The 23,026-nt window shown below is 39.9% G+C and overlaps 1 protein-coding gene across 1 annotated transcript in view; it reads left to right on the forward strand.

The window, feature by feature from the left end:
• The first annotated feature begins 10,766 nt into the window (after positions 1-10,766).
• Positions 10,767-23,026, forward strand: part of AKR1D1 (aldo-keto reductase family 1 member D1) — a 39,388-nt gene continuing 27,128 nt past the window's right edge. The window contains exons 1-2 of the mRNA XM_014839344.3: positions 10,767-10,941; positions 22,765-22,932. Of these exons, the coding sequence (XP_014694830.1) occupies positions 10,849-10,941; positions 22,765-22,932 (261 nt within the window). The 5' untranslated portion in view covers positions 10,767-10,848. The remainder of the gene's footprint in view (positions 10,942-22,764; positions 22,933-23,026) is intronic.

Below are 23,026 nucleotides of genomic sequence, written 5' to 3' on the forward strand. Positions count from 1 at the left end.
TTATAGATAACATTTTTTAGCAATAATTATAGTTTGTGGTATGTGTATGACAAATAAAAATGGCAAGCAATAGGATATATTGGAGTATATGAGGAAGACATTTGGTATAAACCTAATTCGGCCTGACTTTGTTTTTTCCAAAAGGGCCTGACTGTGGCTGTGGAGCACGCATTGTATATCTGCTTAGACATTTCCTATGGCCAGAACAAAGGCCCTTGAGATAAAGGTGCAACTTCCCCCCACATTGGCCTTTCCTTAGGGATAAGCATCTTTCCTTAGGCAGGAACTGATTGAGGCACTCACCTTTGACCACCCAGCTCACCTGTGACCACTCAGCTGGAGACAACAGACTACCACCCTGCTGTGTTCACTGAGAGAGAAGACCTACCTGCTGTTTCCATCAATCGCTGTGCCAACAGAGCAGTCTTGCAACTATTGTAAAAGGGACATGTCAATCCTATGTGAAACATACTCTCTGGGGGTATATAACCACTCTGTGCACCCCACTTCTTTGGTGCCCTTTCTTCCTTCGGGAAGAAAGGCCCCGGGTTATAATCCTCAGATTTAAGCTCAGAATAAACTCACCCAAATTTTCTTTTATAGATTGGTTATGGATTATTTTCGTCTACATGTATTTAAGATAATTCCAAAATCTTTTTGGTAACTTGAAACTTTGAAGTTTTGCTAGGTTAATTTACATGATAAAATTCGTTGAGTAACTAGACCATTTCCAAATAAGATATTAGACATTAATTGATACGGGGTCGGTGAGCCGAGGAGTCGAAAGAAAGATTTCTTGGACTCTCAAGATCTGGTAAGAGTGCTCTTTTATTTAGAGAATAGTGTGGAATAGCATGGGGACAGGACCCATGGGCAGTCAGAGCTGCTGCATGGGGACAGGGCCCACAGGCAGGAGGAGGTGCTGCTGCTGCCGCTTCTGCTGCAGACATGAGTGGAGAGTAAGGCTAAATTTAAGGCATAGGTATATGAGCCATCTCTTTACAAGATAAAGGAAAGAACAGGAAAAAAAGTTAAAATGGTATCAGTGCAGGTGGGGTCTGGCTATTGGGTGATCCCATGACTTTTAGATAAGAATCAAATAGGATTAAGTAAAGGTCAGAAGCCACCACCCTAAATCAGTTACATGAGGTTGCCAGACAGTAACCAACTTAAGTTCTTGCCTTTGGCATTGATTAAGAGTTTCCAGAGATAAGGCCATCCCCACTTCCTCCTGGTGCAGAGGGGGAGGCATGGAGATTTCCTTCACAAATGCAAATGTCTCTCCAAGGGCAAGCAAACTCTGCTCCTCGGAGCCTGCTTCTCATCTGCAGTTTTAAAATTAACCAGCCTAAAGTAATCCTCATCATAAACCCCTCATGAACCCATTTGGCCCCAAAATCTTTTGGAGATATGGATGATGGTCAGTCTTCTGTAACTACTTCCGGCTGTACAAGGTCATAGAGCTGTCCCTAAATGGGGCCATGGGTACAGGTAGGAGGTTCAGCGGACCAGAAGCCTGCGCCCGTGGAGTCCAAGGCTGACAAAGTATACAGAGCCTCTGGAGACGAGAGAATCATTTGACGAGAGGTGGTCCAGGAGGTGAAACAGGTAAGATTGCCAGAATCTCTGTAAACAAGGTACCAGGCCCATGTTTTCAAGTGGCTGTATTTCCAGAATGTCCAATCTTATTCCTCTAAGGCAGTATTGTCATATCCGAGCCTGTATGTTTCTCAAATAGGACATTCCGGTTAAAGCCTTGGTAACATAATCAATGTGTCCTGTTATAAGGAGAACAAGATTCTTATTGAACTTATGCAAATAACTAGATTGCCATGAAATAATCATACTCACTCACAAAGAGTTTCCAAATTCTAGAGGGATCAGGTAGGGAGAAAAAGATAAATGTTTCAGTTTTGCTCATAAAGGTATACTTTCACTAAATTGCTATAAGTCATAGTTAGCATAAGAGAAAAAATTTCCTTAAATCTGAGAAAACAAAACACATCAAAAACAATATTTCAAAGTCATAAAACATTATAATCATCCTCATCAGTTCACACAGTCCTGTATAATCAATTCTTGAGCTTAATCTTCTGTTAGCAGATCTATGAGCTCAGTTTGTTAGAATTCTGTAATTTCTTACCCAGTTCGGTTTTACAATCTGAAAGTTTATCAGAAAGCTGTAGTTTAGAACCTTTGTGTCAGAATCCTTTCCAGGAATTTCTCTAAAGATGAAACATATTTGCAAAAGCAAAAAGCATCACAGTAAAACAGCAACTGTCTGTAAATGGACAAAAGACTCAAAAGGGCAATTGACAAAGAAACTTGGCTACTTCTGTGACATATAACACTTTAAGATAATAACTGGAATTATGACTGATAACAGAACAGATTAGAATTTTAGGAATGCTATATAATATTAAGACACATGTATTATTAACATTCACCCACATAATACCAACTAAGAAAGTTTATCATCGCTTATTTGACAATGCTTCCCATGTAGTTTAATAGACCAAATAAGCCTAATTAGTTTAGCATTTTTCAAAAGAAACACTTCTATTCAGGACTCGAATAATTTTGACGAGAAGCTTGTCAAAAATATCAAAAGACTTTAAAACACTTGTTCAAACAACGCTCACTGTGAAACAATGCTCAGGTATCCATTCAAAGTGACAACAGAAACAATCAAAAATCTTAAGAGTGACCTCAGTCATTATTTTAACAAAACAGATTTGTCTTTTAGGTAGACTTACTCAAAGGAACACCTTTTATAACCTCTTTATCAAGAGCAGACCAAAAGTTCAGGAAAATCATCTTGAGAGAAAAACCAAATTTTAATTTCTGCACCAGCTTATTATTAAAACTCATTTACTTAGTTGGATTTACTTTAATCTACTTGACCAGGTATAAAACTCCTTTCAGAATTTCTCCTTCACAAACTTTCTACAACTTTCTTTTTGCCTTCAGAATTTGTCCCAAAGTCTTTCTTTTTTCCTTTCTAGTCCATTAGGACAAATTTATCTTTCTTAACCCAACAAAAATACTTCCAAGCTTTATACCTCTTTACTGAAAACATACCTTTTAACTTTCCTTGAATACAGAGCTGTTTTCCTTATTAATTTCCAGTAGCTTTAATTATATAGGTTAATAAGAACTTTTAACCCTTAACAGGCCATAGTAAACACTAAAAGGTAAGCAATTACGACTTGTCTTTTATATCAGCATTCTAAACACTTCATACTTTCTAGAAACATGCCACTTCACAATAAAACACAAAGCATGTTTTTAATAGACCCAAACGCTTTTAGCCTCTTTACAATAAGAAGCCAAAAGTAAATAACTTAGATATGTTTAGCAATAATGTTTCAGTGTTCTATCCAATTCAAAAATGACCCAGATACTCAGATTTTTATCATTTAACTTAACTTGGCAAAACTCAAGATTGTTACCAAAAAGAATTTCAAAGCTTTTTGTGCCCCCCCCCGAGTATACAGACCATAAAACAGTTATTGTACCCACTTTTATCTATTTAAACCGTTTGTTTCCAACAATTATGTTCAGATTACCTATGAAAACATCACGAGACATTAGACAAAACTCGTCATCATTTAAAGCTACTATTTTGCTGACGAATTTAACAGACAAGTGAACTTATTTGACTAGTAAACCCAGGCTGCATACCTGCATCATATGCAAATACCGACAACTCTGACAAGACTATTTTCAATCAAGCCAACAAATTTAAACAAGCTTTCATTTACCAAAGGTTAATTCACATCACGTTAACTTGAAAGACATTGGATTAACTTCTACTACATTTAGAATTTATGTAAGCGCTTACTTTAAGCCAATTAAACAGATCTCTTGATTTCGGCCATACCGTCTGGAGGTAAAAATATCACACATATAATGTACACATAGACAGGTGTACACAGAAACTGCACAGCTATTGTTTTAAAAATTACTGCCGTGAATCAGGTACAGTAATACAAAAGCTCACCAGTTATGAATCCAAACTTTGTTTTGAGCCTTTTTACTAATACTTATGGAGAAGATACTCAAGATGCTAGATTTTTTGCAAGGGCAGCTTATAGCTGTTTTTTCCTTTCCCCCCCTTTTTTTTTTTTTTCAGTCTTAGGAATTAGTGATGGGCTAGACAGTAGTTCCTGGAGAGGGGAGATGATAATCCTTTATGAGATAAAGGCACTGGGTGGAATCTGAACTGCCTCTAGAGCTGTATTTCCAGTCTTGCAAGGATTTTCTAAGGACAGTTGCTCTTGATTTCCCAAAACTGGATTGTAACTTGAATGACATTCTAGGTTGATCTACCTGTCCAATTACATCATAAAGGCACAGAGAAACCCCTCAAGTTTTCTCCCAGAGGGAGTTAGAATGCATCCACAGGGTGGGTCTCTGGGGATGCTTAGGGGCGTTCCCCATGGTGGTAAAGCCAGTGTCTGACTGACAGCACCTGGAGAAAGGGTGCAGAGGCCGATTGCGGGTGTTGACATAGTTATAAGATTTAGTCAAGTCCCGCTCAGCCTGGGCACTTTGTCTCCGAGCCAGCACGGTAGAGGCAGGGAAGCAGGAGGCAAAAGCCTGGAACTGGCTGGAGGCTGGGGCTCCCAGTGCCAGGGTTGAGAGTTAAGTCCCTGGCAAAAGCATTTCAAGTTTTCAATTTTACAGATGGTCCAGGTTCTGCTCAGATCCAGCCTGAACTTAACCTTGACTTGGTGACAACAAAGGAGGTGATGAAAAAGACAAAGAAAGGAAAAGAAGAGATCAGACCTCACCCTCCTGGCCTCTTCCAGAGGGTTATCAAGATAGAGTCACACAGCAGTTCCTGTGCTGGGGCACACTATCCTAGCACGACAGTTCACAGACTAAATCACAGGTCTCCTACCCTCATAACTGACTCAGTAGGTGACTAAAATACCAAATGAGTCAACCATCAAGAGAGGGCACCCACTTAGGGTTGCTGGGGTGATCAGGCCCAGAAACCCAAAGTTGGGGCTCCCAGGGGTGGAGCCTTTTTAAAGATTTCTTTGTTTCCCAGTTGCAAAGCTCAAAAGGAGGCAAAAATGGCCACTGTAACTCTAAGAGAGACAAAAGAAATGGGTCCATTACCTTGAAAATCCCCCCTGAACCTAGGGCAGCATCCTGCCATTGTTCCTCCTGTGGGGTTCCTATAGCAAGGGGTGATGGGGGTGTCCCCCGGCATTGCATCCCTTGTATACCTTCCCTGTTATGCCTGGCAGTAACAGGTGCCTGGTGAATGGTCCCCGAGAGAAAAGGAGAACTTTAAGAGAGATGAGAGAAAAGGAGCCATTACCTTGAAAATTCCCCCATCGGGGTTCCTGTAGCAAGGGATGATGGGGGCATCCCTTGAACATCTTCCCTATTCTGCCTGGCAGTAATATCATTTCCAAATAAGATATTAGACATTAATTATTAAATGTAAGTTTATCTACTTTTGGCTTCTTATTGCAAAGAGGCTAAAAGCGTTTGGGTCTATTAGAAAGTGTGCCTTGTGTTTTATTGTAAAGTGGCATGTTTCTGGAAATTATGAAAAGTTTTTAGAATGCTGATATAAAAAGACAATTCATAATGCTTACCTTTTTAGTGTTTACTAGGGTCTGTTAAAGGTTAAAAAGTCTAATTAACCTATATAATTAAAGCCACTGGAAATTAATAAGGAAAACAGCTCTGTATACAAGGAAGTTAAAATGTATGTTTTCAGTAAAGAGGGTATAAAGGATGGGAATATTTTGTTTGTTGAGTTAAGAAAGATAAATTTGTCCTAATATACTAGAAAGTAAGAAAGCAAGCATGGGACGAATTCTGAATGTAACAAGAAAGTTGTAGAAGGTTTGTGTAAGAGAAATTTTGAAAAGAGTTTTGTAACTGATCAAGTTGGTTAAGATTAAAATGAATCTAATTAAGTAAATGGCGTTTAATATGAAAAAGTAAACTGGTACAAAAGTTAGAATTCGGTTTTCTCTCAAAGGATGATTATCTTGAACTTTTGGCCTACTCTAAGTCTACCCAAAAGACAGAAAATCTGTCTTGTTCAAATGATTTCACATCTTCAGAAAGAAGTCTCTTAAAATTTTGACTGTTTTAGCCATTTACCCTTGACTAATTCTGTTGTCATTTTATATACCCGAGCATTGTTTCACAGTGAGGGTTGGTTCCTATTTGAACAAGTATTTTTAAAAAAACTTTTGGCACTTTTGACAAGCTTCTCCCTCAAAAATATTCAAGTCCTAAATAAAGGCTTTCTTTTGACCTGGATGAAAGAAGAGGATTTCTCTGGGGATTTTCGGAGGGCCCCTGGGACTTCACAGAGAAATTTGCTCTCTTCCTATAAGGTGGAAGATTCTAAACTAATTAGGCTTATTTGGTCTGTTAAATTACATTGGAAGCATTGTCAGATAAGTGATGATAATCTTTCTTAGGTGGTATTATGTGGGTAAATGTTATTGATATGTGTTTTGAAAATTATATAACATTCCTAAAATTCTGATGTGTCCTGGCTATCAGCCATAATTCTAAATATTATTATAAGGTGTTGTGTATCACAGAAATAACCAAGTTTCTCTGTCAATTGTCGTTTTTAAGTCTTTTGTTGTTTACAGTCAGTTGTTTTACTCTGATGCTTTTTGCTTTTGCAAATATGTCTCATCTTCAGAGGGATTCATGGAAAGGACTCTGACACTTACTCTGGAACACAGTTTTCTGATAAAGTTTCAGATCATAGAACTGAACTGGGTAAGAAATTACAGGAATCTAACGGAGAAACTGAGGACCTCATAAAACTGCTAACAGAAGATTAAGATCAAGAACTGATTATACAGGACTGAAAGAACTGAGGATGATTATAATTTTTGTGACTTTTATTTGAAATATTGTTGATTTTTTGATGTTTTGCTTTGTTTTTTCAGATTCAAGAAAATCTTCTCTTTTTTCTTGTGCTATGACTTATAGCAATTTGGTGAAGTTATACCTTTGTGAGCAAAACTGAAACATTTGTCTTTTTCTCCCTACCTGATCCCTCCAGAATTTGGAAACTCTTTGTGAGTATGGTTATTTCGTGGCAATATAGTTATTTGCATAAGTTCAATAAGAATCTGTTCTCCTTATAACAGGACACATTGGTTATCTTGCCAAAGCTTTGACTGGAATGTCATATTTGAAACATACAGACTCGGATATGACAATACTGCCTTTGAGGAATAAGGTTGACTTTGTGGAAATAAGCCACTTGGAAATACGGGCCTGGTACCTTGTTTACAGAGATTCTGGCAATCTTACCTGGTAAGTAAGGAAGCTTGCTTATCTGGCAGGTGCAAGGAACCTCGAAATATTTTGGGGAATCTCAAGAGAAGAGAGAAATCCACCCAAATCTAAGGTACTGCAGGCAAGGCCTGATGGCACAAACCCTTGGCTTGGCTTTCCTGGCCTCGAGAGGTCTTCAAAGTGCAATCTGAGATTTCTCATAAAAAATTCCAGCAAAGCAGATTTAAGAGCCTGTATGATCAATAGCTATTCTTGCTGCACTTATGTAAATAATTGGGCCAAGTTTCTTGAAACTAAACTTATTTTGCAAACCAATTAGTCTTAATTTGGCTATCTTTGGTAAAAATGAGGGTGATTTTAGAGAGAAGAATTGTGTTTCAGTGAAAAACCGTAATACACATTTGCGGATCTTAGATCCTAGTTTTGTTAATTGTCTTTGAGGTTTTTTTTCTACCTGTGAACTGGACTGGATCCTGAATTCTTCTGCTGAAATATCTGGTTACAAATCTCCAAACTAATGTTTTCAATGTTTTTTTTTACCTCATTTTCATTTGGAATCATTGAGAATTGAACCTGTTCTTTTTCCTGAAGCCTTGCAAACTAAAGCTGAACAACTTGATAGAAACTTGAGAGATTCCTGTCTGTTGCTTTATAAGATGTAAGCCACTCAGAAAGATACCTGAATGCCCGATGACATAATCAGAGACGTTTCAAGCTGCTAAAGATGCTTCACTCTGACATCTAGAAGTCTTCTTGACTGGCTGCCTCCTGGACTCAGGAACTAGTTTATAATTTGCTCCAAACATTAACCTTGTTTTTCTTTTTATTTCAATAGAAATACTTATTAAATACCTGATTGCTTGCTTCCAAAATATAGGCCTAACTTTGGGAGCCCAACTGCGTTGCCGCCTTCTAAAATGACTTTGGACTGATCTATTACCACGACTAAGAAATGTGTTCAGTGAGATGAAACAATCTACCACTCAGCTTCTGGACTGTGAAACTTTTAGTTTCAAAGGTGGGACTGTGGGGACTGGAATTGGCCACCCCAAGATATGTCTCTTTGGCATCAGGATTATTTGAGGCTCATTGCTTTTGATAAACCGGGACAGGGAAGGAGGCTCTGAGGAATGGAGCTTGCCCTGTGTTAGGACACATTTACATTTGTAAGGTAAACCTCTATCTGTAAAAGGTGCCTCCCTCTCTGTACCTGGAAGAAGAAAGGAGATGACCTTCTCTCTAGAAACTCTTAATCAATACCAAAGGCAAGGACTTAAATCTGCATTTTATTGTGCCTGTCTGGTAACCTCCTGTAACTGACTTCCCTCCCCGTCCCAACGTTGGCATTTCCTTAGGGATTAAGCATCTTTCCTTAGGCTAGGAACTGATTGCTGCACTCACCTGTGACCAGCCAGCTCAAGACAATAGACTTGCCTCCTGCTTTGCCCACTGAGATAGCAGACCCACTACCTGCTGTGTCCATCAAGCGCTGTGCCTACAGGGCAATCTTGTGACTATTGTGGGAGGGACATTTCAATCATATGTGAAATATCCTGTTTGGGGGTATATAACCACTCTGTGCACCCCACTTCTTCCGTGCCCTTTCTTCCTTCGGGAAGAAAGTCCCCAGGCCATGGTTCCTCATAAAGCTTTGTTTAATTTTCTCTTGCTATTCTGTCTCATGTGAATTTAATTAGTTCTCCGGCCAGACGAACCCACATTTGGGAAGAGGAAATGTCTTCCTCCCCTACATAACCATTCTGAAAAGCAGCTTGGCAGCTTCCTACAAAGTTAAACATACCTACCACAGGACCTGGCAATCCCCCTCCTGGGTAGTTAGCCGAGAGAAAAGGAAACTAAAAAAAACTGTACACAAATGTTTACAGCAGTTCTATTCACATTCACCAAAAACTGGAAACAAACCAAATGTCCTTAAAATAGAGAAACAAACTGTGGTACCTATATATACTGGAATACTACTCAGCAATAAAAACGAATAAGCTATTGATACAAGCAACAACCTGGATGAATCTCAAAGGCATTATTTGGAGTGAAAGAAGCCAATCTCAAAAAGTTACATACTGTATGATTCAATTCATACGATATTCTCAAAAGATAAAACTATAGCAATGGAGAACAGGTAGTGATTTCCAGGGGCTGGGAGTGGGGGAGAGTGTGATTATAAAGAAATAGCATGAAGGAGTTCTCTGGGTTATAGAAAGTCTCAGTATCCCAGTTGTGATCTGTACATGTGCTAAAATTCATAGAGCTAAATACAAAAAAAATCAATAATAATAAAAATAAAGAAATATATTAGCCAACATCTCAGCACACAAAGATGCACAGTAAGTGTGTGCTGGATTGATTTACAAATGACGTTGAAGATCACTATTGTCCATGTTCCACACTGCCCCAACTTAGTTGAAATTATTGTGTCCACCAGCTGATCGTGCATATGTAAGCAAGAAAGAGTGTTCTGGAGAGAGGGCAAGTTAATTATAGACAAACTTGAGGATGCTTTCACCATAGTTGACACAGTCACCTTTGATGTCACCAGGTCCAAAGTTCTCATTTTATACACAGTACAGTCCTTTACAGGAAGACTTCAATAAACATTTATTAATTATTTCCCTAACTGCTACTTCTTTCCTTTTTCTTAACAATCTCCAGAATCTTCCCAGGTGAGATTAAACCCAACTCCAAACTTAGAAATAGCTTCTAATTATCTTAAGGCAATCAGTCTTTTATTTCCTTTGACCACCATAATTGATTTAGTGATGGATCCGTGAACCAAGAAAGGCAATTGAGGCCAAAAAGACTGCACTTCTGAATTACTGTGCGAGCTTTGGAGTCAACAGATCTCTTTTTGGTTGTGTTTGAACCTGGAACCACGTCACTCCAAGGACGGGTTACCATCTTTTAATGAGAAGGGGAGAGTCTGCTAAGAGAGCGAGGAGGTGGAAACATGAGAGATCAACTGCAGCATGAGAAACTGGTTCCTGGGCATATCATTTGGTTCTCTAGTCCAGTGTCTCCCAAACTTAATTAGGTGATAAAAATCCCAGGACTCTTCCCAATCGTGCTGCATCAGAGTCTGCAGGGAAGCCTCTCGTCTTACATTAAGCTAGCCCTAAAGTTGATGTTTTCAGGAATACGAACCAGTAAGTTTCCTTTATAGTTTAAGAGAATTTGAGATAGTCCTGTTACTTGCCAACAAAAGCATCCTAACCCATAGAAGCCAGCTAGATTTCTCTCCTTTGTTTTTTCAGTCTTCTCTTTGCGGAGAAGAGAGCATAAGCTCTCAGTGAGCTATGTAATTTACATGCCCCAGTGAAGTTCAAAAGACAATCTCAGATGGGATTTCCAGAACAACCTGGAAAAAAATACAGATTGAGAAACAGATCTGTTAACCTCTTCTCCCTCCCACCGCTCCTCCCTCTGGCCCTCCTCTCTTTGATTAAATAGGCCCTGGGACTCCTTTCAGAAAGACTTCCTGTGGTGCTCAGAATTACTTCTAGAAATTTGAAACCCCAGACTCTCTCCAAGATGTACCTCAGCGCTGAAAATCACCGCATACCTCTAAGTGATGGAAACAGCATTCCTATCATCGGACTTGGTACCTACTCAGAACCTAAATCAGTAAGCTTATCTCTTTTTCTTCTGTTTTAGTTTGTTTTTAAGAAACTTTCATAAAGCATAATCTGTAATTTATTTTGAATGGATGTCACCAATTTACCCCTTTTGTAACAATGAGAGCAACCTCCAAGGACTACTGTTTGGCTAAATGGGTTTTGGACTAAAGGTTAAACTAAATCAGTTTATGATAAAAAATTATCTTAGATTAGAGAATGGGACCTTTCTGCCTCATTTATTGAAATTCAGCTCAGTGCTGATTATTAGATTGAACTGAGACACGCAATATTTCTGAGTTTTGACTTGTGATTTTTTTTTGTTTATATTTAAGGTTTTTTTTTTTTTTTTTTTTGAGGAAAATTAGCCTTGAGCTAACTGCTGCCAATCCTCCGCTTTTTGCTGAGGAAAACTGGCCCTGAGCTAACATCGTGCCTGTCTTCCTCTACTTTATATGGGGAACACCTTACCACAGTATAGTGTGCCATCGGTGCCATGTCCGCCCCCGGGATCTGAACCGGCGACCCCTGGGCCACCGAAGTAGAACATGCGCACTTAACCAGGCCAGCCCCTATATTTAAGAATTTTTAGTTCAGTCCAACAAACATTTAGTGAAAACCCACCATGTATGAAGCATTAAGCTATAGAAACTTCAAATATGAAGAAAACAGTATCTCTGCTGCCTAGGAATTAAAAATCTTATAGAAGAGGCAGACTCTCTAAAACTAATTGTAGAACAATGAAGATAAGAGTAAATGCTCTTCTAGAATTGTACATCGTAGCTCTCCGAAAACACAGGAAGGGAATAGTTAAATTCGACCATGAAGATTGAAGTGGGTTTTCATTAAAATATAGTAAAGTTTCTACTTATAAGAAAAATGTCTTTCTGCTTTCCTCATTGCAATTCAACATTTAATGCTGATTACCAGAATAAACAGTGGTATGTGGAGAATGCTACGGAAATTTGAGTGCTCGTGCATAAATGAACTCTGTAACGCTAAGTATGAGTTGGTCAGGCAAAGAAGCAGAGCTGAGGCAGGACATTTGAGGCAGAGGGGAAGTATACAGGTGCAAGGATGTATGACATGTCCAGGAAAGGCCAATCCCACAGTGGCTGGAACATGGAATTAGCGTTGGAGGCAATAGCAGCTGGATCTGGAAACTCAAGCTGAGAGTGGATTATAAAGGACCTTGAATACCATGCCAAGGAGTTGGAACTCCATTCTATAGAACAGGAGAAATTATCTGAAGTTTAGGAAGAGAGGAAGAGCATCATTAGATCAGTGTTTTTGAAAGATAACTCTGGGGCAGCATGGAGAACGGAAGACAGAGGAAGAAAAATAAACGGCAGACACCAAGAGTAGTTAACACTTGCATCACGATCCCGCATTCCACTTCAACTGCCAAGTTCCCCTGTTTTTGCTAATGCAAAGGGAAATCACTGTTGGAACAACGACAAGAGTCGGTCATTGGCCCCTTGCTCTTCTTACTTTGCCCATGTCTCTGTGTGACCTCATTCGGAATCTTGGCTTCAACTACATATATGCAGGGACTCCTGAATTGTATTTCCTATTCTGTTTGTTATATCTGCCATACACCTGTGGACTGGCTACATAAGAACCACCAGATTTTTAAAAAATACAGCTTTTTAGGCCTCACCTTTGGTCAACTGAATCTGAATCTCTAGGGACAGAGCCTAAGAACCTGCATTTAACAAGCTCTTTGGCTAATTCTGTCTTCCAATCCAGTATGTACTCCATCTTCCACAGGCACCTCTAACTCAACATGACAAAACTACCCTCACCATCTCCCCTTCCCCCCCAAAATACTTCTCGTCCTAGCAAATCACACGACCACTCCCAGCCACCCAAGTCAGAAATCTGAGTATATTCCTTCATTCTGCCCTCTTCTTATTTCTTCCCTTCTCCACATTACATCCAATTGATTGTTAAATCACTGTTGAATTTATCTCAGAAACATTTCCCCAGTTCATACTTTCCTCTTCATCTCCACTGTCACTGCCTGAGTTTAGGCTCTGAATTTATCTTTGAGCTATTCTTCCAGTTTTGTCCCCTTCCAAATAATCATCCAAACTGGGGCTATCAGGATCTTCCTCAGACCCAAATCTGATTGTGTCACTCCTCTGTTTAATTACTTCAGTGGCTCCCTATCACTTATAAGGTAGAATCTACACATCTTACCTTGCACACTGGTCCTTTATGGTTCAGTGGAGACCTGTCTGTCCAACAGCACCTGCCAGCACTCTTCCACCTCTCCCTATGTGTAAAGTACAACTACCTAAGTTCCTTAAACAACTCTCCCACCTCCATGCCTTTGAATGCGCTGCCTTCGACCTGGACCACCCTTTCTGCTGCTTTCTTCACTTGGATAACTTCTACTAAACCTTCACGACTCAACTCAAGGACACCTCTCCTTAGAAACCCATTCCCAGCCACCACAACTTGCCACTCCAGCATATTCACATAGCCCCTTGTGCTCAACTCTATTGTAGCACTTATCGCACTATACTGTAATCACTGTTTCTCTGCAATCTTCCCCACGAGACTGTGAAATCCATTATTCAGCTCTGTATTCCCCATATAGTGTCTAGGTGTAATGGGTGTTCAGCTAATGCTTGCCAAATTAATGAATGAATTTGTGAAAGGGAATATACATGTATGTGAGCATCAGAGGGAATGGAGATGTAAATGGATACAACAGTAATAGATAAAATTTTTCTGAATACTTAACCATCTGCCAGGAACTCTTTTAAGTACTTCACACTGCATGCATTTTCTAATTTAATGCTCACAAAATTATGAAAGAGATACCATTTAACCCCATTTTACAGATAAGAAAACAGGCATAAAGAAGTAAAATAAATTGCCCCAAACTTGTAATGCTAAGGAACAGAGCTGGGATTTGAACCAGAGTAGTTTTGGCCCAAATCCTATGCTCTAATCCCTATACTATACTGCCTGTTATGAATATATCTTATGAAACTGCATATTTCTAACTACAACTTTCTATGTGTGTGTTTCTGTATATGAAAGTATCTAGGAGATATATATATATATATATTCCCTTAATATATATATATATATACCTCCTGAAACTCAGTGGGGCTCAAAGTGCTATGTCTACCAATAAGTATTATTGAATACCTATGTGTCCAGTAATATTAAATGCTATGGGTTGGAGACGTTCCAAAGCAGTCATGTGACATTTCCCAAAAGGAACTGTAACTCACTTCAGAAGATAAGACATACACCAATTAGAGAATATGACATACGAGGAATACTATTGGAAATGAAGATCATGCATGCACCAACCACATTGTGATAAGAAATATTACCAGTGTTAAAGTACTATATAGAGTCAATAGTATGTCTCACAAAATCAGAAACTCTTATGTGAAGAAAAATACACAGCATGCAACTGGAAGATTTGGGGTATCTGGAGGAGTTGGTGTTAAGTGGGAAGATGGGGAGTGGAGAGAATGGAGTATCTTGGATAGAGCAGACTCATGGCTTTCTGTTGCAAACCACACAACTGACAACTCCTTTATCACCTGCCCAGGGCTGAGGAGGCAAAGGCTAGAACTGTCTGTGCTCAGCCAGTCACTGTGAAATAAAAGCACCAAGTTAGATTTAACTTCAGAGTCAGTCAGAACTAGAGGTGCAGTCTGATGCCAAAACAGTCTTCTCCACTTGACACGCCTGAGATTCTTTTCAAAACCTTTCATTCCACAACAAGAGAGAGAAGGCAGGTGCTGGGCTGAGATTACTCTTTAACTGCAATTCGTTCATTTTTCAGGGATATGGTCAAGTCAGCCAATATTTGCCCTGGGATCCTGATCAGTTTTGTTTTGCTATAGAAGTTAGAGAGCTTCCGGGCACCAGGGGAAGACTCGGGCTGTCTTCAGGAGGAGATGGAGCGGGAGCAGAGATGGAAGCTAAAATAAGGAAGACTAGTACTGTCTCCTCCAACTTCTGCCCTGTGGACATTCCACCAGAACATGAGGAGACAGGAACTGTGGGAAAGCAGCTTGGAAGAACGTTACCATGGAGCCGCGTGAGGCTGACCAGCCCAGGATCTCCTAACTTACAAAAATTTTTTTCTTAATATGCTCACTTTCTTGTAAAGGGGTTTCATGCCTGTAGATTCAGGGAATTTCAGATGGAACCAACATTTAGTAGCACCAAGCACTCCGTGCATTACTTCACTTGATGATCACTAATGAAAACTAAAAGGTACCAGTTCTCCATGTGCTGTTTCCCTCTGACAGCGTCCCAGAATGCTTTCACACAGGGACGAAATGGTCTGTAACAGCCTCCCAACAGACCTCCCTTCTTTCTGCCACTCTCCCTATAGCTCCATCTGGGTAAGTCTGATAGTTCCTTGAAATTTGTTCCCTTTTTCTGCTTTGATAGAAATTAATTCAGTTTCTCTGAATATCAGCCCATAGAGTTAAAAGCCAATATTTATCAAAAACTTTAAACAATGTGCTAGAAACGGGGATTTAAAATCTGTAAGTGGAATGACTGAAAGCAGAAAAAATAAATACACATATAACTTAAAATATAAGCAAAAGCTGAAGTGCTTTAAGAGAGACAATACTTATTCAAAATGAAAGTATCAATGAACAACTCTAGTTGTGAGGTAGGTCAAGAACCATTAATCTCTGGGGAAGGAGTGGCCTAGGAAGGTAGATTGGGGTTGTAAATGAGCCTGTATTCCTTCCTGGGTGGCCTTGGTTGAGATTTCTCTCGCTGCAGGCAGTTTTCACAATCTGGAGAGTGAGTCAAAGGCTTTGCACTTTGGGCAAAGGAGAGGCGATGTCCAAACCCTGATGAGTAGCAAGGAGGATCCTGAAACATCAAGTCCATTCTGCACCTGAGCTGGAGGAGGTGGAGGGTGCCAGGCTCAGGACCCCTTCTCAGGAGTATGCCATCCTTTAAATAGCCCTTGCTTTCTCCCCAGTGCCCATCTAATTCCCCTCCTCTTTTCAACCCAGGGAACCTCGTTCACCTGGAGAGGGCAAAGCCTTGCTTTTACACCAAGGATTTTTAGATCTTTTTTTTTTAAAGGTATGCTTTTTTTGGTGAGGAAGATTGGCCCTGAGTTAACATCTGTTGCCAATCTCCCTCTTTTGCTTTTTTCCCTCTACAAAGCCCCCTAGTACATAGTTGTATATTCTAGTTGTATGTCCTTCTAGTTCCTCTACGTGGGGTGCCGCCTCAGCATGGCCTGTTGAGTGGTGCTAGGTGCCCCACCAGGATCTGAACCAGCGAATGTGAACCACCAAAGCAGAGCATGTGAACTTTACCACTGGGCCATAGATCTGTTTTTAAGCTGAGGATGGGGTGTTGAAGAAAAATAATTATTCAAAGACACTTGTTAAAGCACAGTAAGGAAGACTGTGTGCAAGGGAGGAACTGTTGTGATGGGTATAGGGACCACTGTGATGGAATTCTGCTTAGGGGAAAGATTGGGCTCAACTCTGAACAGCAAGGGCAAGAAGGAATTTACAGCCATGGAGCAGGGTAGGGGTCAGTGGATGGAGAATTACTAAGAGGAAACATCAGGGGTAAGAGGGGATTCTGGCTAAACCGACCTCACAGGATTCTTGCTGAAGACAATCTATATGATCAGACATCACCTGGGGGATGGCAGATGATGAGGAACTTGGAACCTGATTAGATATCAACAGTGGTCAGATATGGAGGGTGAGGGGTTATTGCTGAACTGACTTAGCAGGATTCTTGCCGAAATTGGACAATGCAGAGACCAACATGGAAGCCCATGTTGAAAAGCGTTCAAGGGAGCCTGCTTAGAGTTTGGTCAATGAAAGAATCTTTGTCAGGGGTGAGGGTGCTTTCACGGTCTCTTCCTAAAGGGACTAGGGACTCGGCAGGAAGCATGGATAAGTGGTCCTGGGTAGCAAAGACTATTTCTCAGTTTTGTTCTGCTTTCCCATTTTGACAACAGACAAGAGTGCAAGAAATGTTTTATTTTCTTCTCTGCTACGATCAAAAAGAAAACTCATGCAGCTAACGCTCAGGAGACTATCGTCAATACACAGCAAGCAGAGGACTAGACACCCTACCCACCATTCTAAAAGAGGGTGGCGACTTCTCCACTACGCCAATTGTCTTGCATCAACTAGGGTCCAGTGTGGCCTGGTCTTCAACCATTTTTCAGAAAATTTTGTAAAGTAGTTATTAATTTTTAAATAATAGCAACTCATTTAGATTTTTGTATGACGTTATATGGGCTAACATTTTGAGGGCCAAAGAACAAAGAACAATTCAATTGGTCATTTTTACTTTTAGTAGAGTGCATATTTTGAGTTCTTTCCAGTACCTGTGACCCCTTCACACTTGCATTCCTGCTGCACGGATCTCGGCTTTGAGAAATCAATCTGCATTTTGTTATGTCATTCTAGAAGCAATGAAGGCTGCACATCCAGCAGCAAAAGTGGTTTGGTGGTGAGGGCAGAGGGTAAAAAAAACACACCAGGGAGAAAAACATAGGTTCATCCTTCAAAAATATTAACCTACCAAAGTTAAAATGAATTAAAATGAGAAGAGATGGAATGCATGGACATCAAGTGAGAAGGCTTCTGAAATCAATCAGGCAAAAAAATAATGAGGACTTGAACTGGGTTGGGGGCTTTGAGGAAAATAATTTGGCTGGAGCCTAGGAAGGAAGTAACTTGGCTGACGGTTACAAATCCTTAGCATGAAGTCTACAAAGCTTGGCAACCGAGTGGATCAGGCAAAGAAGAACAAACGGTAGCTGAAGGCCGAAAAGGATGTTTCAGGCCCAGCTTACTACATTCCTTGGATCTAAGGTTTTGAAATTCAGTTGAGTCACTTACTCCTTATTTTTCATCCCCCTCCTTTTCTTTTTCTAACCTCCAAAATCTTGAAGTACGATGTCCTTAGAGAGAGACACATACTTTTAAAGCCAGCATTTGTGTCACCACTGACTAGCTCCAAAATCAGAACATACCACACTCAGAAACCCACCCTCAAGAGGTAATTGCTCTCCCAAGTTTTATGGTGATTATTTTCTTGCCTTTTTCTAAGGGTTGCACAACTTTAACATGCCTTTCTAACAATATAATTTAATTTTGACAGTTTTTGGACTTTCTATCAATGGAAACATACTGAACCCACTGTTTTTTTGTCTTGCTTCTTTTTCTAAATACTATGTTGTAACATTCACCTATGGGGCCGGCCCAGTGGTACAGCAGTTAAATGCACACGTTCCGCTTCAGTGGCCTGGGGTTCGCCAGTTCGGATCCCGGGTGCGGACATGGCACCGCTTGGCAAGCCATGCTGTGGTAGGCGTCCCACATATAAGAAAAGTAGAGAAAGATGTGCATGGATGTTAGCTCAGGGCCAGTCTTCCTCAGCAAAAAGAGGAGGATTGGCAGCAGATGTTAGCTCAGGGCTAATCTTCCTCAAAAAAAATAAAAAATAAGATTCACCTATGTTATTAACATGTCAACCATTTTTATTGCTGTATAATATTTAATTATGAGGATTTACCATTACTCATTTTACTGGTGGGCATTTGTATGGCTTCCAGTTTGGAGCCTTACAGACAATATTGCTACAAAGAGTCTCGCACATGTCTCCTTGCACACGTGCATGAGTTTCTCTAGGTACCTACCTAGGAATGGAACTGCTATGCCATCGAGTATCAGTATCTTCAATGTTGGTAGATGATGTCAATCTAGATAATTTCCAAAGTAGGCATATAATTTACACTCCCTCCAACAAGGTATGAGAGTACCGCTTGCTCCACATTCTCACCAACACTTGGTGTCTTTTTAATTTATGCAACTCTAGTAAGTGTGAAGTCATCTCTCATTGTGGTTTTAATTTGCATTTCCTTTACTCTGAATGAAATTGGTCAATTTTTCATATTTTTATTAGCCCTTGGATATCTTTTGTAAAGTGGCTGTGCCATCTATGCATTTTTATTTATTGGATTTCCTTTTTTTGTTGATATGGTGAATTTGTTAAATATTTGGATATGAGCCTTTTGTCAGTTAAATCTATGTGAAAATATCTCTTCTCATTTGTCATTTTACTCTTGTCCTGGTGTCTTTTGATAAATAGAGTTTCTCAATTTTAATGTAGTCACATTTATCACTCTTTTAATTTGTCATTAGTACTTTCTGTGGCTTGTTTAAGAAATCCCTCTTTACCCAAGTGTCTTAGTTTGGATACACTGAAGAACAACCTCTGACAAGGAGATTTGCATGCTAGAGGCTTACCTGTAAGGGAGCGAGAAAAGCAGGTCTGTGCAGAGGGGAGAGTTGAACTGTGATGGACTTGCTCGGCAATCCCACAAGCAGCTCTGAAAGGGGAGGGGTGCTACAGAGTTTTGCTGAAATATCTTGCAAGGAAATATACTTTTATATCAGCCATAGAGGGACTCAGATGTGAGCAGTCAGCAGCCAATACTCCTGGCAGCTGAGGAAATGAGCGCCTCTGTCCTGTGGGGTACACCATGACATCCACTACAGTCTGCCCCTAGTCCAACTGCACCTACTGGCTTTGTATGCTAAGTTCACCCTTGAGAACAGCTCTTCCAGAATTCTGTTTGGTCTCTTTCCTAGAAAAAATTAAAAGAAGAGGTTAGCAGGATGAATATAGCTCCTGTCACTAAAGCTGTCTTTACGTTGCAACTTATATTTATGGTCTGTCTCCAAGACTACCCATTCTAGATTGCCCACACCCTTAGCCAACATCTCTGCTGGTCTATCAGATGGCTTACTTGATATTTTGACCCAGATCCTCATCCTTGAGTTGTCTGAGTCCTTGGTCAACTTACCCTCTCAGCTCATGGCTGCTGCACTTGGCCACTAACTATCAAAACTGGGAAGGGGTGTATCACTCGATCAACTAGGTGCCAAACATTTCCTTCCCTGTCCCCTTGCGTAACAATGGAGGAGCCCTACCTGCTCCCATGATAAGGGTCACTAACTTCTGCCAGTATGGCAACTGCTTTCCTTGACTGATAAACTCTTGAAATAAGGAGGCTGGTTTCCCCTGGCAACCTTTAGATAATAGAGTCTAAAGTTCAGGAATGAGAAGCACATATTTTCTAAGTAGGTAAAGGGAGTGATGCTAAGCTGAATCACTCCTACTAGGTTTTCAGACTCATATGTTCTACTTATTGGGGACACAAAACCACATGATGGATGTTGACCTAGGGTATATGTTACATCCTGGAGGGTGGCGCCTCATCCTTTTAGGACGCTCCCCTTTCTTAAGTAGAGGAAGGATGCTATTGGCCATTTCAGGAAACAGAATTTTTTATTTCACTGAAATTGTCCTTAATTACAGAGTCAAATTCTTGCATTTTAGATTCTCCTATCCTATCACTTATTTGAATCTCCAAATATGGTATTTTATCTGATTTTTCTGATTTTTTTTCTCTAAAATAGATTTTCCTAAAGAATCTGTCAGAATTTCTATGGAATTCTCTTATGCTACATTTAAGAATTACAAAGAAGTATTTTTCTCATCTACCTTTCCAACTAGTTCCTCCACAGTGAATAGAATTAAGTCCAAAATAGCAATGCCCCTTGTTGCTGCTTCCGCCTTCGAAAGGAGAATATTTTTAGCAAGTAAAGAATGTAGGAAATATTCGGCTTTCATAAAAGACTCTTTAATAACTGAATAATTGAAGGCTTTCACTACTATAACCTGCTTCTATGCCATAATCTTTATTAAATGAAGCATCACACATACGTTACTTCAGATGGTCAGTACGTCACTCCTACCTTAGCCCCCGTCTTTCTCACTTTCTCTCTTAAGTGCTCGCCCCTGAGCCTCTTTTCTTGGGTTAATCTTGGAAAATACAAGCATATACTTTAATATGCATTGTTTGAGGCTCTACCCCTTGTATTAAATCTACTTTAGCTCTGTACTTAAAATATCACTTCCGGCCCACAAAATCTCAGTGATGTTTCTGACGTTCTATTTACCATCTCATACTGAGCTTTATTCTTTTCATTAATATTATGTATACACCTGAGGGAAAAAAGAAGTATTTTTATTTTTTCCCTGTAAATTTCTGGATTCTGCCTCGACTCCTCTTCCCACTGTGCTTTGTCACACTTGCTGTCATCCGTAACACCTCATTTTACAGTTTTGAGGTTTCTTGCCTCAATTACTCTTCAGGCCCTATTAATCTGGTTGTCCATTAATTAACCAAAGAAGTATTTCTCACATTCCTGGAATGTGTGTCTCTTTTCCAAGCTATTTGATATTTGTGACTATGAATCCTTTTTTCTAATACCATCTGTGTAGCCAATTTGTTCATTTATCATATCCTCTTAGCTTGTCAATAGGGATGACTTTCAACTGAAATAGGGAAAGAAAATGCAATTTATGCTCCCAAGGCTTTCTATTTCCAGCCCAGGACTATAAAGTCACTAGAAATATAAGAGATTTCTTGTCTCACTCATTCTACAACAAATCAATAGCTGTGGGTCAGAGTTCACAGGTCTGGTATGATCTGTCAGGCATTCAGTTAGAACACTGAAAATACAGAAACAAGCACAAGTAGGTCTTAACATCTGTGAACGAGATCAGAATGTGCTCCATCTGAATATGCGGTCAATAAAAATCTACAAATCATATTAAACCTCTTCTCTGCACACAACTGAAAAGATGATTTGAAAAGTTTGTTGATGAAATTAGGTGTTTGTCTTGTTGGAAACCTCCATCAAGGCTTCCGTTTCTCATTAAGAAAAAAGTTTAACTAAAATGAGACATACTCTTGTATATTTAAAATGTCATCATAACTAAAGAACAGTAATTTATGTGCAATCTGAAAAACAGATAACTCATACCTCAAGCATTAGGAATTTGTCAAGTGTTTTGGTTGGTTCTGTCAATGTTTGGGGGAGAGGATATTCTCATTCTTATGTTCCATGCAGGTTAATAAAATGAACAAAGGTTTTACTACCAAATTTGATTAAAATATATCATGAAAAATCTAACATGCCCCCCAACAATCTTTTTTTCCCAGCTTGATTGAGATATAATTGACATACAACAAACTGTGTATATTTAAAGTATACAGTTTGATGAGTTTGACACTTGCATATACCCATGATACAATCACCACAATTAAGATGGCGAACATGTCTGTCACTGCCAAAACTTTCCTTGTACTCCTTTGTAATCCCTTCCTGCCACCCCTGCCCACATACCCCCACCCCCACCCCAGGCCAGCACTGAGCTGTGTCTGTCACTACAGATTAGTTTTCCTCTTCTAGCATTTTATATAAATGGGATCATAAACTATTTATTCTTTTTTGTCTGGCTTCTTTCCCTCAGCATAATTATTTTGATATTTATCCGTGTTGCTGTATGTATCAATAGTTCATTTCTTTTTGTTGATGACTGGTATTCCATTCTGTGCATATATCTCAATTTGCTTACCCAAATCTTTGGTTTATAATTGAGCCTTCTTCAGCGAAATTGTGCCCTCCTTAACATGGCTACCATGAAATGTCCTGTCGCTGGTAAAATTGATCAAGTTACATTTCTGAAGCCACAAAGCTGAGGGCAGACCTGGGATGGATAGAGTTTCCCCCTGAGGGTGGAAAGCTCTGTAGGAGGTCGGTTTCTCCAGTCCCTGGACACTGTCTTCCAGTCACAACACCATGGAATTGGGAATCTGTCATTTTAGCTGTGAAACAAGGTAAAAAGTGCAAAGCGACCTGATTAAGAATGATTAAACCAAAGGAAAGACCCACTTCTCTTCTCCTCCACACCAATCCCCTTGTCATTTCAGACCCCTAAGGGGAGCTGTGCGGCATCAGTGAAGGTTGCCATTGACCTGGGGTACCGGCACTTTGACGGGGCCTACATCTACCTGAATGAGCACGAAGTGGGGGAGGCCATCAGGGAGAAGATAGCAGAAGGAAAGGTGCGGAGGGAGGACATCTTCTACTGTGGAAAGGTGAGATCGTCCCTTCACCCTCCATCTCCTTAATTAATGGTGGATCTGATGTCACTTTTCTCTGCTAAAGAATGTTGGACTCACCAAGAGGAGC

This window comes from Equus asinus, chromosome 1, assembly GCF_041296235.1.
Source record: "Equus asinus isolate D_3611 breed Donkey chromosome 1, EquAss-T2T_v2, whole genome shotgun sequence".
Classification (NCBI taxonomy): domain Eukaryota; kingdom Metazoa; phylum Chordata; class Mammalia; order Perissodactyla; family Equidae; genus Equus; species Equus asinus.